Raw genomic sequence first — 17,644 nt, 5'->3', positions numbered from 1 at the left:
ATTGATTGGTTTGAATATATTAAAGTTCAAAACTTGGTTCAAAAAACTCTATATCCAGACTGTGACATTTACAGTGCTGGTACCTGACAAAGAACTGATACCCAGATAAAGGATTTCCAAAGGAGAAGACTACTCAGTTGATTCATTAAGTATGTAAGAAAGTAAGTAGTTCAGTGTAGTAGAAACCTAGATGATTAATGAACGTGTGGAAGGATGCTAATCTTCTGTAATAATCAGGGAAATGGAAGTTGAAACAATGTGATATAGTTTATACCCATCAAGTGGGCAGAAATGAAAGTGTGGTGGTACCAGATGGTAGTAAGGATGTGTAGAAGTTGCAGATGTTGATCAGGGCTGGTGGGTGTATACATTGGGACATTTATTTTGAAGAATGGTTTTGTCAAGTATAATTGAAGGTCATGTTCCTCATGACATCGCAGGAGAGGAAAGGAGGGAGGGAGGGTGGCATACGGATTAACTCTTTGTAATATTCTGTTTCTTTTGCAAAAAAAAGAAAAATATATATGTAGCCTAAAACAAACAGGACAAAGTGTCAATATTTGACAAACCTGGTGGGTTTGCTTGTTTGTTATGTTCTTCCCCCCTTTAAGCATAACATTTCATTCATATGTTTTAAACCAAAGCAGTGTATGTTTCATACATATATAGCCATATTTGATTCTTTTTGGAAATATTTATTTATTTGGCTGTGTCAGATCTTAGTTGTGGCATGTGGGATCTAGTTCCCTGACCAGGAATGGAACCTGAGAGTGCATTGGGAGAGTGGAGTCTTAGCCACTGGACCCCCAGGGATGTCCCTTGATTCTTTAAACAATACCCGTGCAGTAAAAATGATAAAATAAGAAAGTTTAACATTCTCAGTACAAACTCCTTGTATATGTACCTTGGTAATCCTGGCCTGCTGCTTCCCTCCATTGATAACTGCTACCCTGAGTTTGGTTTTAAAAATCCCCCCCGCCCCCCGCCTTAAAAAGAAAAGCGTTTTTACCGATGTGTATTCATCTCTAGGGCTTTCCTTGTGGTTCAGCTGGTAAAGAATCCGCCTGCAATGTGGGAGACCTGGGTTTGATCCCTGAGTTGGGAAGATCCCCTCGAGAAGGGACAGGCTGCCCATTCTAGTATTCTCGGGCTTCCCTTGTGGCTCAGCTGGTCAAGAATCTGCCCGCAATGCTGGAGATCTGGGTTCAGTTCCTGGGTTGGGAAGATCCCCTGGAGAAGGGAAAGGCTACTCACTCCAGGATTCTGGCCTGGAGAATTCCATAGACTGTATAGTCCCTGGGGTCACAAAGAGCCAGACACTACTGAGCGACTTGCACTCACTCATTCATCTCTAAGTGATTGGTGTCTTTAAACTTTACGTAAATGAAATCAGACTATAAATGTTCCTCTGCATTTAGGTTTTTAAAAAGTCAAGTCTGTGAGCTCAGTCAGTGTTGATGCTTGTGACTGTAGTTTATTTTCATTGCCCCAGAGTCTTAAAGAGGCTCTCCCCCATACCCTTCTAAAAGTTTTGGGTTTTGCCTTGTTGTATTTAAATCACTAATCCTTGTGGAAGTGATTTTTGTGTGTAATGTGCGATAGGGCCCCGATTTCAATTTTGTCTCCTAAGCAGTGTTCATTGCACACTTAGTTCATCCATACCCAGTGATGTGCAGTGCTGGCATGTCATTCAGCAGATGTCTGTGTGCACATGGAGCTATTCAAGGGTCTATATTCTGGTCTGTTGATCCAGGGATCCATCTGGAAGGGCAGAGTGTGCGCTGGGCCCCAGGAGGCAGGTGGCTCAGCTCAGAGCAGGAAGGAGAGCTCAGCTGCGAGAACGATAGCTTTTTTCTGTTCCAGGATCAGTTTTCAGCTTTAAGTAAATGGGATCATACAGTTATCTCTTTTCATGTCTCTCAGTCTTTTTTTTTTTTTTTTTTAATAACATTATTTATTTATTTACTTATGGCTGTGCTGGGTCTTCATTGTTGCTCAGGCTTTTCTCTAGTTGTGGTGAGCGGGGGCTACTCTCCTAGTTGCGGTGCCAGGGCTTCTCATTTTGATGGCTTCTCTTGTTGGGGAACATGGGCTGTAGGGCATGTGGGCTTCAGCAGATGTGGCTCCCCGACTCTAGAGCACAGGTCCAATAGTTGCAGCACGTGGGCTTAGTTGCTCTCAGGCCTGTGGGATCTGCCTGGATCAGGGATCGAACCCGTGTCTCCTGAATTGGCAGGCAGATTCTTTACCACTGAGCCACCAGGGAAGCCCTCTATGTCTCTCAATCTTGTTTTCATATTTCTTTAAAGCTTTTTTCCAGTATTTTCCACTCTGGGAATAATTTTAGTATACTTTTTATCACTAATTTTCTCTTCACCCATCCGTTGAGTATCTGATTTAATTCAATATACTTTTTTCTTCCCAGTTTTATTGAGATGTAATTGACATGCAACTTAATGATTTTCCTTACAAACCATCATGAGATGATGATCACAATAAGTTTATATACTTTCCATTTCTATTGTTCTGTTTGGTTCTTTTTCCTTTTCTTTTTTTGGTTGTGCCGTGCAGCATGTGGGGTGTTAGTTCCCTCACCAGGGATTGAACCTGTGCTGCTTGCATTGGAAGCGTGGTGTTAACCACTGCATCACCAGGGGAGTCCTTATTCGGTTCTTTCTCATATCCACATGGACTTTTTTGATAGTCCCTGTTTCTTCCGTCAAACTTTGAGTAATCTTTCAAAATTTTATTGTACATATGAGACACATTTACTGTTACTGTCTCTGTCTGAGAATCCTGCTGTTTTGCAGTGTTAGGTTCTGTTGTTTCTTTCTGCATATTCTCATTCATGTGACTCATCCCTGTTGTGTGATTTTTGACTGTGAGGTCGTATTCTTTGGGGTGCTACTTACAGCACTTCTTTGAGGCCCGGATCTGAGAGGGCTTGTACTTGTTTTTCTCGTGTGCCTGGGCTTACCACCTGCTTAAGACCTGTTCATGCTAAATTAGCATGTTGGTACACAGGGGTGACATAAATTCTAGCCTCAGCTGTGTGAGGCCGGCTTGAGGTTATAGTTTCTCAGAGGGGATGTTTCCTCCTTCTCTTGGAGCTCAGACTAAGAAGGAAGTGAGGCTTCACCACCTTGGCTCTGTGGGGCTGCCTCCCACCCATGTGGCCTTCTGCTGGGTCCCAGGGCTTGAGAAAGTCTCTGATCTGATTTGATGACAGTGGTCGTGCCAGCCTCAGGAAGACTGGAGCTCCTGGCTGTCTCTCTGGATTCAAGCCTTCTCACTCCTTTGACTTCTGAGGATTTCATTTCTTTCATTACAAGCTCAGCCAGTATATTTGAAGAGATGGTTTCTATATTTCATCCTGCCTTTTCAGGCCTCTGCCAAGCAGGCTTATATTATCTGGTCTGCTGTGTTGTTGACAATGAAGCTGTTGTATTACTCTTCATACTTTTCTAATTGCTTGAAATTTCATCATAATAATAACCAGTAAACTATAATATCACTTTCCCATGTCTTTAATATAGCTTTCTTAAACTTCTTTTTAATGGATGTGTAGCATTTTATAATTATTTAACTAGTCCCCTTTTGATGGGTAGTTTTCCAGTATTTTGCTGTTAAAAACATGAATGAAATGAACAACTTTATGCCTACAACATCTGGCTGTGCAACCAGGAGAAATACTAGAAGTAGAGTCACAGAGATAAGTAACACTGAAGACTTCAAGGCTTTCGATATCTGTTAAGTATGGACCATTTGGAAAGCACGTCCTTACTAACAGTGTAGATATTGAATATGTCCCTGGCAGGAAGAGGACTCTGTGAGTGAGCATTGGGCATCGGGCTCTGCATCGTCGCTATGGAAACGGAGGCCTCATAGACTGAGCTGCGGGGCCTCTGTCGATATCAGCACCGTGGTTCTCACCCTCTTCTCTTCCCGGCTCCCAGGTGACCTCACGGTGGACTTTCCGATGTCCGGGATGCCCTCAGGCTCTGTCACACGACGATTCCCACTTCCATGAGCGGCACAAGTGTATCAACTTCTTTGTCAAGGTGTACGGATACATGCCCCTGCTGTACACGCAGTTCCGCGTGGACTCTGTGCTCTTCAAGACCCGCCTGCCCCACGACAAGACCAAGTGCTTCAAGTTCATCTAGGGGCATTGCACGGTGGGGAGAGGATGAGCAGAGGGAGGGAGGCGGCTCCGGGGGTCCCTGGACACTGAAGGACCTCAGGGACGCCCACCGGGTGGCCGGGCCAGGCCCTCCGCTGGGAGAGGCGGGCTGCCTTGCTCTTGAAGTCGGCGGCACCGGGCCCGGAAGCCCGTCCCCAGGCCACCAGGGTTCCCTGAACAGGGCACTGACGACAGCTGACACTGAGGACCACGGGGACTCTGGGGAGTCACTCGCAGCTCACGAGCCCGGCACAGCCGGCTTGTGGTGTTTGAATTCACTAACAACTATTATTATTATTTAAAAAGTTCCAGATTTGCCATTCAAGGTTTATTTATATATATGTGTGTATATATGCACATATGTGTGTGTGTGTATATGTGGGTGTATACGGATATATGCACACACACTCACAGACATATACATATGTATGTATTTGAGGGGGAGCTTGGCGTTTCTGCCCGCCTCACAAAGTGAGGTCCCGCTGTGGTGGTCTGTATTTCGGTGGAGAAGGATCCTGGCCTTCCTGTATCTGGCTTATCCTTAAAGATCATCTCCGGCCTCCCCAGGGGCCTCTGTGTGCAGAGACAAGAAAGGGCTGGCGTGGCCCTGGGGGTCTTGCCTGAGTTAAGACCTGTGGGTTGGCTCCTCCCCGCTTCCTGGTGCCAGCAGCGCTCTGTGGCTCGAGTTGTCCTGTCACTTGCGTTCTCGGTGGGATGGGGGGCTGCATATCTGGGGCAGCTGAGCTTCCCTGCGTGGGACAGGTGGGTCGAGGACTCCCTGCTGGCTGTGCTGTCTGTGTGCTTGACCTGACTCCCTCTCTCCCCACCGTCTTGAGAGTGAAGACAGGAAGGACCGAGGCCTGCAGACGGACCCCCAGGTGGTTCACTTTGTTCGACCCTCCTTTTGAAGACCTGTTGTGCTTTGGCTGCAGACTTTCCTGAAGGTTCTCTCACGTAGAGAGCAGATGCCTGGCGGCTACACTTCAGGGGGGTCCGAGTGGTTGGTTGCAGGTCTGCCGACTCTCTCCGGCTCAGAGCAAGTGAGCACCCTTTGATCCCCACCCGGCTGGCCGGGAGCCACAGCAAGGCACTTGCCTTGGGACGATACCTGGGTGAAATTCACCTTCCCCACCCTCTCTGGACCCGCATCCTGTAGTTCCTAGATCCCTCAGGCTGGGTGGGTGCCAGGCCCCCCCTGGGGTTGGATTGGTGTATGTCAGAATGCTGGGAAGATAGGATTTGTGGGGTTAAGCTCAAATCCAGCCTGAAATTGAACAGGTGTTCACATCCCATGTTACCACTTCTCCCTGTGGGTTTCAATCTCTATTTTTCTGGGCTGAAATAGAAGGAAGCTAATTCTTTTTTTTTTTTCCTGGTGGTGGCAGCAGTAGGGGAACTGAAGAGAGTGGTATCACTGGCATTTGGCTGGGATGTAGCACGTGACCTCTGCCGTTATTTCTGGACCCCCCTTTCCTCCAGTGAGGCTGAGTCTAGGAGGTTCCCCTCAGTGACTGAACACAAGCTCGGGCCTGTCCTGGGCACGCACATGCCTTAAGCCAGCTCCATCTTCCCCGGACCTCGACCTCCCGTGCACCTGTTTCCAGGGGGCGCATCCCTCTCTGACCTGCCTGCCCCCCAGGGGGTCCTCTTCAGGTGTCATTTGAAGCCAGCTCTGTCCTGGAGGGAGCACCCATCTGGAGGGCTGCTTCACCTGAGGGACTCGCCCCGTCAGCAGACAGGACCGGGCTGTGTCTTCCTGACGTCCCTGCTGGCATCTCCCTGTGTTTCCCCTGCTGAGGCCGCTTCCTAGGAAATGAGCCCTGCTGCTTGGCAGCCCAGTGAAGGGGTCCAGACCCCCACCTCCTGACTTTCTAATTACTCCTTCTTTGACCCTGGACTTGATTATTTTTAGCAGTAGCCTTCTTCCCTTTGGGAAGCCAAAGAGTGTGGTGTTTTGAGCTATAAATGTGGCTGCTATTTTTATCTTGTCTCTTTTAATGTGAGGAACTCCTGGACTGCCTCTGAGCATGGGGTCCCTGGTGAGAAAGTAGCTGTGTCAGGACCCCCTGAGGTGGAGCTAGGGCACGGGGTCCCTGAGTGTCAGGGACAGATCCAGAGCAGCTGGTGCTCTGAGCTTGTGGATGACATCACAGGGCACTGAAGGGTGGTGGTGGGGAGGTGATGTCAGAGCAGACGAGGGTGGCGCTGTTGGACCTGAACGTGACACTGACTTGAAGGACACGGGACTGCAGGCTCTGGTGGACATGGGCCACGTCTGTAAAGGACACTCCTCACGGCGAGAAGCGGGGGAGCAGGGCTCTCGGGGGCCTGGTCAGGTCTCCCAGAGAACAGCCGTTACATTTTTCGAGGTGGGTTAGGGGAACACCCAGATCCAGGCTTACAGTGCCTTTGATGCCTATTGTTCACCTTGGGGAGTCCAGAGTTGTCTGCGCCACCTGGCTGATACCTGGAGCCTGGCACAGCCCTGCAGACGCATGAGACTTCATCAGCTGTCCCATGAACACCCACTGCCGTCTGTGCTCCCAGAGCCCAGCGCATCCTTGCTCCCTAGTGGGCCAGTCTGCTCTCTACCGGGAGACACCCGCCTGAGGGGAGCCCCCCCGGCGCTCACCAGACCTTTCTGAGCTCACCAGACCTGCGCCGTGGGCCTCCGCCTGTGTGGACCGCCCCTTAAGCCAGGGCCCCGGCGCCGCGCACCTGGGAGGAGTCCCTCCGGAGCGGCCTGCCTGTGCGAATGCGGGGCGCTCCTGTCTGCAGTGCTCACGTTTTGAAGGGGCAAGCTCTAATAATACTCATGCCATGTCCATCCACCCCACCCCTTTTCTGGTCATGAGCACAATGGTCTTATGTTGGGTTTTTGTAAAAAAAAATAAAAAATGGAGACTACAAGCAGCTTGGCGGTATTTTGTAATTTTTCTCTGCAGGACAGAAGAGTGACCTGAGGAAAGGTGCCTACTGGTTCCAGGAGCCCCCCCGCCACCCCCCACCCACTGTGCACGGCCTTGGCCCCTTCCTGCATGGCTGTGCCTGCCTTGGGCCCGGGTGATGCTGTCAGTGGGCATGGGCAGCCTTGACCACTTATAGTGTCCGTTTCTAGGATTGGTCACTAGATTATATCAAGAGGAACTTAGGTGTCCCTGAACTGGTTTGAGTAAGGACATGGGATGGCATGGGGCACATGTTTGCCACCTTTCTCATGGTGACTTTTAAATGCATGTGGTGTGGTGTGGTGCTAGGGAGCTCCCCTGTGCGTGTTCCCCTGCCCAGAGCAGGGGGCCGGTTTATAATGGCCCCATCAGACTTAGGGGTCATGAAAAGCACCTGCATCTAGCTGGTGCTTAACTCTTGCTGTCTGTGGTCCCAGGCTTCTGCTCAGCCATGAGATCGGGGCCATCCTCAGGGAGTGAATGCTGAGTCACAGACTTGGAGACGGATGGAGACAGGAAGGAGGACGGGAAGCCAGGGAGAAGCTGAGTTGGGGTGCTCCTCTCCTGGGTTGGCAGTTGTGAGTTTGGACATGAACTTGGGCAAACTTTGGGAGATGGTAAGGGGCAGAGAAGCCTGGTGCGCTGCAGTCCATGGGGTCGCGAAGAGTCGGACACAACTGGAAAACTGAACAGCAACAACAATCCTAAGACTGCCTGGGACCAGAAGTCCAGCATTACTCTGAAAGTAAGGTTGACAACTGATGAGGTAGGTTTGTGGCAGGTGAGGGGGGAGGATGATGTCATATCGGGTGGGGATGCCTGCTTAGGTCTGGAGTTGTGGCTGCCAGGGTTCTGTTCTTCCAACCATCCATCTCCTTGTTATAACTTGTCCCAGGACCAGGGAAACTTGAAGTTGCACAAGGCTGTGGAAATGGAGGTCTTACTAGGTGCAGAGGTGACACGTCTAACTTGGGTTCTGTTCCCAAGTTAGTTCTGGCTTGGACCTGACAAGGTAAACCAAAGTGGTCAGTGTTAGTGGTTGATATTATTGGCATTGAAATAGAAGATTCCACAATATTTGCAAAACTGTGGTTAACAAAATGTGTTTAAGGATACTGGGTTCAAATCCTGGGTCACCCATTAAACTGTGGTGGGAAACACGTTATATTTTAAACTTCTCATCTATAAAATGGTAAAACTTGTGCCCACATCTTGAAGACATGTTGAAAATAAACATTAATGTGAAGAGTCCACTGTTTGGCACACAACAGACATGAACTACTGGGGTAACATACTGGAAGGTTCCTAGTGGCTCTTTCTGCACTCCACTTGTTTTTTTAAAAATTTATTTAAATTGGAGGATAATTACAGTATTGTGATGGATTTTGCCATACATGAATATGAATTGGCAACAGGCATATGTGTGTCCCCTCCATTCTGAACCTCCCACCCCCACCCTCCCCAGTCCACCCTCCAGGTTGTCACAGAGCACCGGCTTCAGGTGCCGTGTCATATGTCAGACTCTCCTTGGTTATCTGTTTTACACGTGGCGATGTGTCTGTTTCAGTGCTATTCTCAAATCATCCCACCCACTCCTCCCACCGAGTCCAAAAGTCTGTTCTTTATATCTCCTTTGCTGCCCTGCACATAGCATCATCAGCACCATCCTTCAAGATTCCATATATATGCGTTAATGTATGATATTTATCTTTGTCTTTCTGACTTCCCTGTGTATAATAGGCTCTAGGTTTATCTACCTCATTAGAACTGACTCACATGCGTTCCTTTTTATATGAGTAATATTTCAGTGTGTATGTGTACCCCAACATCCTTATCCATTCATTGCTGGTGGACATCTAGATTGCTTCCCTGTCCTAGCTATTGTAAATAGTGCTGCAGGAAACATTAGGGTCCGTGTGTCTTTTTCAGTTCTGGTTTCCTCAGGGTAACCATTGGAGAAGGCAATGGCACCCCACTCCAGTACTCTTGCCTGGAAAATCCCATGGACGGAGGAGCCTGGTAGGCTACAGTCCATGGGGTCGCTAGGAGTCAGACACGACTGAGCGACTTCACTTTCACTTTTCCCTTTCATGCACTGGAGAAGGAAATGGCAACCCACTCCAGTATTCTTGCCTGGAGAATCCCAGGGACGGCAGAGCCTGGTGGGCTGCCGTCTGTGGGGTCGCACAGAGTCGGACACAACTGAAGTGACTTAGCTTAGCTTAGCTTCCTCAGGGTATATGCCCAGCAGTGGGATTGCTGGGTCGTGTGGTAGTTTTATTCCTAGTTTTTAAAGGAATCTCCATACTGTTCTCCATAGTGGTTGTATCAGTGGTCGCATTCCCACCAACAGTGCAAGAGGGTTCCCTTTTCTACACACCCTCTCCAGCATTTATTGTTTGCAGGCTTTTTGATGATGGCCATTCTGACCAGTGTGTGATGATACCTTGTTGCAGTTTTGATCTGCATTTCCACTTGTTTTAATGCCAGCTCATTTAGGTCTCAGCTGAAGCACTGTCTTCAAGAAACCCACCCTGCTCAGAAGCTGCTTATCTGCTTTCCACACTGGATTGTAAGCCTCTGGATAATAGAGCACTTCGGTCCACTGTCACATGTGTGTTTTGTAAATATTTCCCCCAGTTTGGAGGTTGCCTATCCATTTTCTTTATGGTATCTTCTGATGAGCAGAAGCTTTTAATTTTGCTGAGATCTAATTTAGACCTTTTTTTTTCTTTTTTGTTGCTTTCTATGACTTGTGAGCCCTGTGCCTAATCCAAGTCATGAAGGTATTCTTTTAATTTTTCCACTAAAAGCTGTACAGTCCAGGCTCCATCTCAAGTTAATACTTGTGTATGGTGTGTGGTAGTGGTCAAGGTTCTGGTTTTTTTTTTTTTTTTGGTATATGACTAGCTGTTCCAACACCATTTGTTAAAAAACAATTTCCTTTCTCCATTGAATTGATTGGGACCTTTCTTGACAACATAATGACTGTCTGAGCTCTCTCTTCTGTTACTGATTTGTTGCTAATACCAGACTGTCTGGATAAATGTAGGTTTTTTGTTTGTCTTGAAACAAAGGTTGAGTAAATTCTCCAACTTGCTTATCTTTCTTAGAATTGCTTTGAGTGTTTATAGTTACATTGTATTTAGATATATAAATTTTAGAATTAGTTTGTCAATTTTTTTCTAACCTGCTGGAATTAAAATTTTTAAAAAATTCTTATACATAGAACTTAAAATGATCATTTTAGCCACTTTTATTTTTTTAATTGAAGTATAGTTGATTCACCATGTTAATTTCTGCTGTACAGCAAAGGGACTCAATTATACATACATATATATTTTTTAAAATACTCTTTTTGATTATGGTTTATCATAGGATACTAAATGTAGTTCCTGTGCTGTACAGTAGGATCTTGTTTATCTATTCCATATATAATAGCTTACATCTGCTAACCTCCCACGCTATCCCTCCCCTAAACCTCTCCCCCTTGACAACCGTATCTACTTTCTGTTTCTATTTCGTAGATAGGTTCATTTGTGTCATATTTTAGATTCCACATATAAGTGATATATGGTATTTATCTCTCTGACTTCATGTAATATGATAATCTCTAGTTGCATCTGTGTTGCTGCAAATGGCATTATTTTTCTGACTCTTGCCTGGGAAACCCCATGGACGGAGGAGCCTGGTGGGCTGCAGCCCATGGGGTCGCGAAGAGTCGGACACGACTGAGCGACTTCACTTTCAGTTTTCACTTTCATGCATTGGAGAAGGAAATGGCAACCCACTCCAGTGTTCTTGCCTGGAGAATCCCTGAGACGAAGGAGGCTGGTGGGCTGCCGTCTATGGGGTCTCACAGAGTTGGACACGACTGAAGCGACTTAGCAGCAGCAGCAGCAGTGTTACACTGCATATATGTACCAATTGTCTTTATCCGTCTATCAGTCAGTGGACATTTAGGTTGCTTCCATGTCTTGGCTGTTGTGAACAGTGCTGCTGTGAACATACAGGTGTGTGTATCTTTCTGGATTAGTTTTGTCTGGGTATTTGCCCAGGTGTGGGATTGACGGTGATGCGAATTCTTTGCCTATCATCTCTTCTAGGAGTTTTATGGTGTCATATCTTATGTGTAAGTCTTCAGACCATCATCTTGAATTTGTTTTTGTGTATGGTAAGAGGATGTGTTGTAACTTCAATTCACATGTGACATTTTAGCCACTTTTAACTATACAATATAATGGCGGTAAGAACATTCACGATGTATAACCATCACCACCAGCTATTTCTAGCACTTTGTCTTCCCAGAAAGAAAGTCCGTGCCCATTAAGAACTCTCCATTTACCCTTCCTTTCAGCCCCTGACAAAACCTCTGTTACGTTTCTATAAATTTGTCTATTCTGTACAAACATATAAATGGAATCATAGAGTATTACATCCTTTTTTGTCTGGCTTTTTTTAATACACATGTTTTCAAGGTTCATCCATGTTATACCATGTATCAGAATTTCACTCTTTTTTATGGTTGGACAATAGTTCCTTGTTTGTGTACAAATAATTACAGCATGAAATATTGTTTATCCATTCACCTGTTGATGGATACTTGGGTTACTTCCACATTTTGGCCATTGTAAATACTGTTATGAACATGGATGTACAAATTTCTTTTGTGTAGATACCAATGAGTGGAATTGTTGGATCATATGGTAACTCAATATTTAACTTTCTGCTGCTGCTGCTGCTAAGTCACTTCAGTCGTGTCCAACTCTGTGCGACCCCATAGACGGCAGCCCACCAGGCTCCGCCGTCCCTGGGATTATCCAGGCAAGAACACTGGAGTGGGTTGCCATTTCCTTCTCCAATTTAACTTTCTGAGGAACGGCCAAACTGTTTTCCCACAGCTGCTGTACAATTTAATACTTCCACCAGCAAGACACCAGGGTTCAGTATCTTCACATCCTTGCCATTACTTGTTTTATAATTAATAATTTTAAAATCATAGCCATCCTAGTAGATGTGGAGTGGTACCTCACCTAGGGTCTGATTTACATTTGCCCAATGACTAACCACGTTCAGTACCTTTTCATGTGCTTACTGGCCATTTGTATATATTATTCAGAGAAATATCTATTCAAGTCCTTTGCCTGTTGAAAAAATATCAGCTGGGGACTTCCCTGGTTAAGACTTTGCCTTCCAAGGCAGGGGATTCGGTCCCTAGTTGGGGAGCTAAGATCTGACATGCCATGGCCAAAACAACCAAAACATAAAAAAAACAAGATGCAGTGCTGTAGCAGACTTAATGAAGATTTAACAGATGGTCCACATAAAAATTTTTTTAAAAGCTTTTTAAAACTGGGTTATTGTTGCTGTTATATACTGGGATTTTGATGAGATTTTACTGAATCTGTAGATCGGTGGGTAGAATTGAAATATAATAACAGTGAGTCTAATCCATAAACATGCTGTTCTCTCATGTATTCAGATCTTCCCTAATTTCTATCATCAAAATTTTTGAGGCTTTTTATGTAGAGATCTTACACATCTTTTCAAAAGTTTATTCCTAAGTATCTCTTTTCACACTATTATGAGTGGAATTGCTGATTTTTAAAAAGTTCTTTTTCTAATTACTATTATATTATTAATTCTAGTAGTTGTTAGGATTTTCTTTTTTAAAATTATTTGGAGGATAGTTACAATATTGCGATGGTTTTTGTGATACATCAACATGAATTGGCCACAGGTATAGATGTGTTTCCCCCATCCTGAACGCCCCTCCCACCTCATCCTATCCCTCTGGGTTGTCCCAGAGCACTGGCTTTGGTGCCCTGCTTCATGCACTGACGATTTTCTATGTATAATTTTCTATGTAAATAGTCTGCTGCTCATAGTCCTGGAAATCTGCCCCTGTATCCTTGAGAGAAGTTTGGGAGGAACCTGTACTTGGTCTGTTCTGGTGAGCTAAGTCCTCAGAGACAAGGCAATGCACAGGATGTAACAGGTGTTGTTAAATGCTCACTGATGCGTAGAAGGGCCCACAGATGACTGGAAAAGGCTTCATAACATTAAAGTTCTTTATTTTGAAAGTATTGTGAACACTGTAATCTAGTTAAAAATTTATATAATCTTAGGAAACTTTTAGTTGATAATGTGTTTGGTAATCCCAAATTACCGTACAGTATGTGAATTAGTTACTTTTCAATTGTGACTGATTTCATAGTTGTATGCCATTAAGACATAAACTGCCTTAGAAAATATTGCCATGGTTTATTGTAAAGAAGTGTAAAGGTAAATTCTGCTAGCATAAAGAGTGATCATGCAGAGGACACATCTCTTTTTTTTCCCCCCTCAGTGGCCTCAAATAACAATATAAGAGAAAGAAGAAATATTCTTTATGCTTAATGATAAGATGTGGGCAAAACACCTCTCAAAGATCTGTGGTTCTATGACTCAAAAAATGCTTAAGTTTAATACATGTAAGTCCCCCCCTGTTTTATTGAGATGTTATTGACATATAGCATATGTAAGCTGAAGGTGTACAACATGATGATTTGATACACATATTACACTGAGAAATGATTACTACAATAAGGTTAACTCTGTCCTGTCACATAATTGCCACTTCTGTGGTAATAACTTTTAAGACCTACTCTCAACAGCTTTCAAGTATATCACACGGCATCGTTAATTATAGTCACAATGCTGCACCTTAGATCCCTTAACTTTACTCATCTAGCTGGACATTGTATCTGGCCCTTGACAACCACCTCTCTTCTCATCTTTGAGGTTGTACATGAGTGAGAACATATAGTACTTATCTTTCTCTGACTTATTTCATTTAGACCTTAAGGTCCATCCGTGTTGTCATAAAAGGCAGGAATTCCTTCTTTTTAATGGCTGAATAATAGTCCATTGTATATGTGTACATATCCCACATTTTTAAAAATCCTTTCATTTATCAAGGGAAACTTCAGTTTCCATGTCTTGGCTATTTTGAATAATGCTACAGTGAACATGGGGATGCAGCAATCTCTTCAAGGTAATTTTTTCATTCCCTTGGGATATATACCCAGAATTGGGGCTGCTGTGTCATATGGTAGTTCTGTTTTTAACTTTTTGAGGAACATCAATGCTCTTTTCCATCTAAGTGGCTGCACCAACTTACATCCCCACCAGTAGCGCACAAGGGTTCCCTTTTCTCCACATCCTTGACAAGATTTGGTATTTATCTTTCAGTAATAGTCATTCTGACACGTGTAAAATGATACCTCATTGTGGTTTTGATTTCCATTTCCCTAGCGATTCATCACGTTGAGCACCTTTTTGTGTACCTGCTGGCCATCCCTATGTCTTTGGAAAAACGTATATTCAAGTCTTGTGCCCATTTTTAAGTCAGGTTGTTTTCTGCAACTGATTTCTATGAGTTCCTTATATATTTTAGCTATAACCTCTGTCAGATAGTTTGCAAATATTTTCTCCCATTTGATCACCTTTTCATTTTGTGGGGTTCCTTTGCTATGTATGCAAAAGGTTTCTTCTAGTTTGCTAGTAGTCTCAGTTGCTTATTTTTCCCTTGTTGCTTGTTTTTGGCGTCATTGCCAAAAATTGTTGCCAAGACCAGTGTTGAGCTTTCCCCCTATGTTTTCTTCTAACACTTTGACAGTTTTGGGTCTTACATCTAAGTCTTTAATTTCCTTCAAGTTAATTTTTAGGAGTGGTATAAGCAGGGGAGAGGGGACCAATTTCATTCTTTTGTGCATGGTTATCTAATTTGCCCAATACCATTTACTGAAAAGACTGTTCTCACTGAGTCTTGTGGACTCGCTTGTCAGGTATTAGTTGACTGTGTGTATATGTGTGCGTTTATTTCTGGGCTCTGTTTTGTTTCATTGGCCCATGTGTCTGCTTTTATGCTAGTACCATACTGTTTTAGTTACTATAAGCTTTTATTAAGCTTAAAATGAGGAACTGTGCCTCCAGCTTTATTTTTCCTTCTCATTGTTTTTTTGGTTATTCCAGATCTTTTGTGCTTCCATACAAATTTTTAGAGTTTTTTCTTCTCTGAAAGTTGCAATTGGAATTTTAAGAGGAATTGCATTGAATCTGTAGATGGTAAAATGCTTTTATGATGTGATTTAAATGTCTAAAATGTGATCCAGGAACAGTGTTGGCTGCAGTCTTCAGCAAGACTAGATGAGTTTGGCTCAGTTCTATACTACCTATCTCCATAATTCAGTGGGAACTTCCTTCATAATTGTAATTGGTTCTTTTTACTGCATTCTAGGGCTTCCCTGGTGGCTCAGTGGTAAAGAATCTGCCTGTAGTGCAGGAGACCCAGGTTTGATCCCTGGGTCGGGAAGATCCCCCCTGGAGAAGGAAATGGCAGCCCACTCCAGTATTCCGGCCTGTAAAATCCCATGGACAGAGGAGCCTGGTGGGCTACAGTCCATAGGGTTGCAAAGAGTTGGACACGACTGCATGACTAAACTACCAGGTTTGAAAGAGTAATGTTATTTACCCACAGTTCCACAGTGGTGAATCTGCGAGCACTGGAGGTCTTCTGCCTTCACAGTATGGCATGAAACAGTGAGACAGCACTCAACTTTCCTCCTGGTTGTTGGGGAAACACTGGACTTGGGCTCCCTTTCCTCACCAGGTTGCTGGGCTCACATGAATACGTGATCATACAGCTTTGGAGGTTTCTTCACTATCATTTCTGTTGATACTTCATTGTACAGATAAACCTCATTTCATTGTTCTCTGCAGGTACTGTTTTTTGTTTTTTTACAAATTGAAGGTCTGTGGCAACCCTGCGTCGAGCAAGCCTACCAGTGGCATGTTCCTAACAGCATTACTTTTAAATTAAGGTCTGTACACTTAAAAAATTAATGCTCTTGCACATTTAATAGAATGCAATATAAGTGTAACTTTACATGCACTAGCAAGTGAAAAAAATTCATGTGATTTGCTTTATTGAGATATTTATTGCCGTGGCCTGGAACCAAACTAACAATATCTACAAGGTAAGCCTGTAGTTTGGAAAAGCCAGTTTCTGCCCTAATAGGACAACTGTGAGGCCCCAAAGCTTCAAGCCGTCCAGGGGTCAAGAAGAGTAGTTGTTACCTTTACTTACAAAGGAATGAACAGACCTGTCTCCTCTTCCCCAGCTCGTGATCCCTGGTGGTCACACATGACAGTACAGTAAGGCAGAAACCACTTGGTATGGTTTCTATGGGTTTTGGGGAAAGTTACCCTCTGTACCTCAGTTTCCTTGTCCAGCACCTTGACTGTAGGTAGCCCTGTGGAAAGATGCCCCTGAATCAGGAGCACCCAGCTAAGCCATACCGGTTTCTGTCCCACAGAAATGGTGAGATAATAAATGTTCACTGTTTTCAGCTACTAAATTATGGGATAATTTGCTACACAGCAATAGAGGCTATTTTGCAGAAAGATCAAAAGAAATGAGAAAACCAGGTTCCTCCCTACTGTTTTTAATGGCTTTTCAATTACTATTTAATCACTAGGTTAATCATTAGGATTTTATTGGCATTTTTCTAAACATCACCCTTTTCCCCAGGCTGGTATCAATGGGCTGCATTTCCAACAGCAGGTCCCACCATTTTTTCCTGGGTCATCTTCTCACCAGTCTGGTTTGGTATCCAGATACCCAAACTCTAAGGAGTTAGTTATTGATACTTGCTGTCTCCTAACTCTCTGCAGGCAGGATCTTGATTTTCTCTGCTCTAACAAATGATTCTTCATGTCTTCCTGACTGGCTTCTGCCATGAAGTAGGTGGTGATGATAGTTAAAACCTTCATAATTTCTTAATTATTTATTTCCTGCCCATCAGTCTATCAACTAATTTACATTCACCTACTGTTTGTCTCTTTAGTGACTGTCTCTCGAGATCCCTTGGGACTACTTAAGCCCTTAACAGAAATCCAAGCCATTCCTGGACATGTCACTCACTGTTAGAGGACATTTAAGTAAAACCACCATTTGATTTCTTTTTATACTGCTTTTCATTTTTCAAGATGTTAAGAAAACTTAAAAAAAAAAAAACTTTTACCTTGATTTCTCTCAAGTTTTATTAGGAAGCACGCCTACACGTGCTGCATATTTACAACTCTCCTAAGAACAAGCTAAATTTTCATAGCCCTGGCATGTCCATCTGTTGTAATGTTCATCTTCCCCCACTGTTTATTGTGGACACATCTGAGGCCCCTCGACTGGAGTGACCTGTACCTTGGGAAGCACAGACCTGTGGAAACACGGCTGTATCCAACCAAGGCTGGCCCAGCTAGAGATGGCAAATATGAAGTTGTGTTTTCCCTTCTCTAAGGAAGAACTGCTTCCCAGGGACGGGGCCATCTCAGAGAGAACTGACAGTCAACTCTCTGTAAAACCTGAGCACGTAGAGGTTTAGTGTTACAGTTCTTGGGTCACTCAAGCCCGCTGTGATGCTCTGCTGCTGGCCAGGCTGGAGGACTGACTTCTAACTGAATTCCAACCAGT

At 44.4% G+C, this 17,644-nt stretch overlaps 1 protein-coding gene across 4 annotated transcripts in view; it reads left to right on the top strand.

Moving 5' to 3' along the window:
* EXTL3 (exostosin like glycosyltransferase 3) overlaps positions 1-17,191 on the top strand; it is a 142,396-nt gene extending 125,205 nt beyond the window's left edge. For 3 of the 4 annotated variants that reach the window (XM_081496134.1, XM_081496124.1, XM_081496143.1), the window contains exon 7: positions 3,957-7,093. In XM_081496134.1, the coding sequence (XP_081352260.1) occupies positions 3,957-4,166 (210 nt within the window). In that variant the 3' untranslated portion in view covers positions 4,167-7,093. Of the gene's footprint in view, positions 1-3,956; positions 7,094-15,894 lie in introns of those variants that run through there. The other variant, XM_081496153.1, reaches the window with a different exon arrangement.
* The last annotated feature ends 453 nt before the right edge of the window (positions 17,192-17,644 follow it).

Source organism: Giraffa tippelskirchi, chromosome 1, assembly GCF_054371585.1.
Source record: "Giraffa tippelskirchi isolate mGirTip1 chromosome 1, T2T-mGirTip1v1.2.pri, whole genome shotgun sequence".
Classification (NCBI taxonomy): Eukaryota; Metazoa; Chordata; class Mammalia; order Artiodactyla; family Giraffidae; genus Giraffa; species Giraffa tippelskirchi.
Note: the sequence above shows the minus strand (reverse complement) of the source record. Positions and strands in the feature narration are given on the sequence as shown.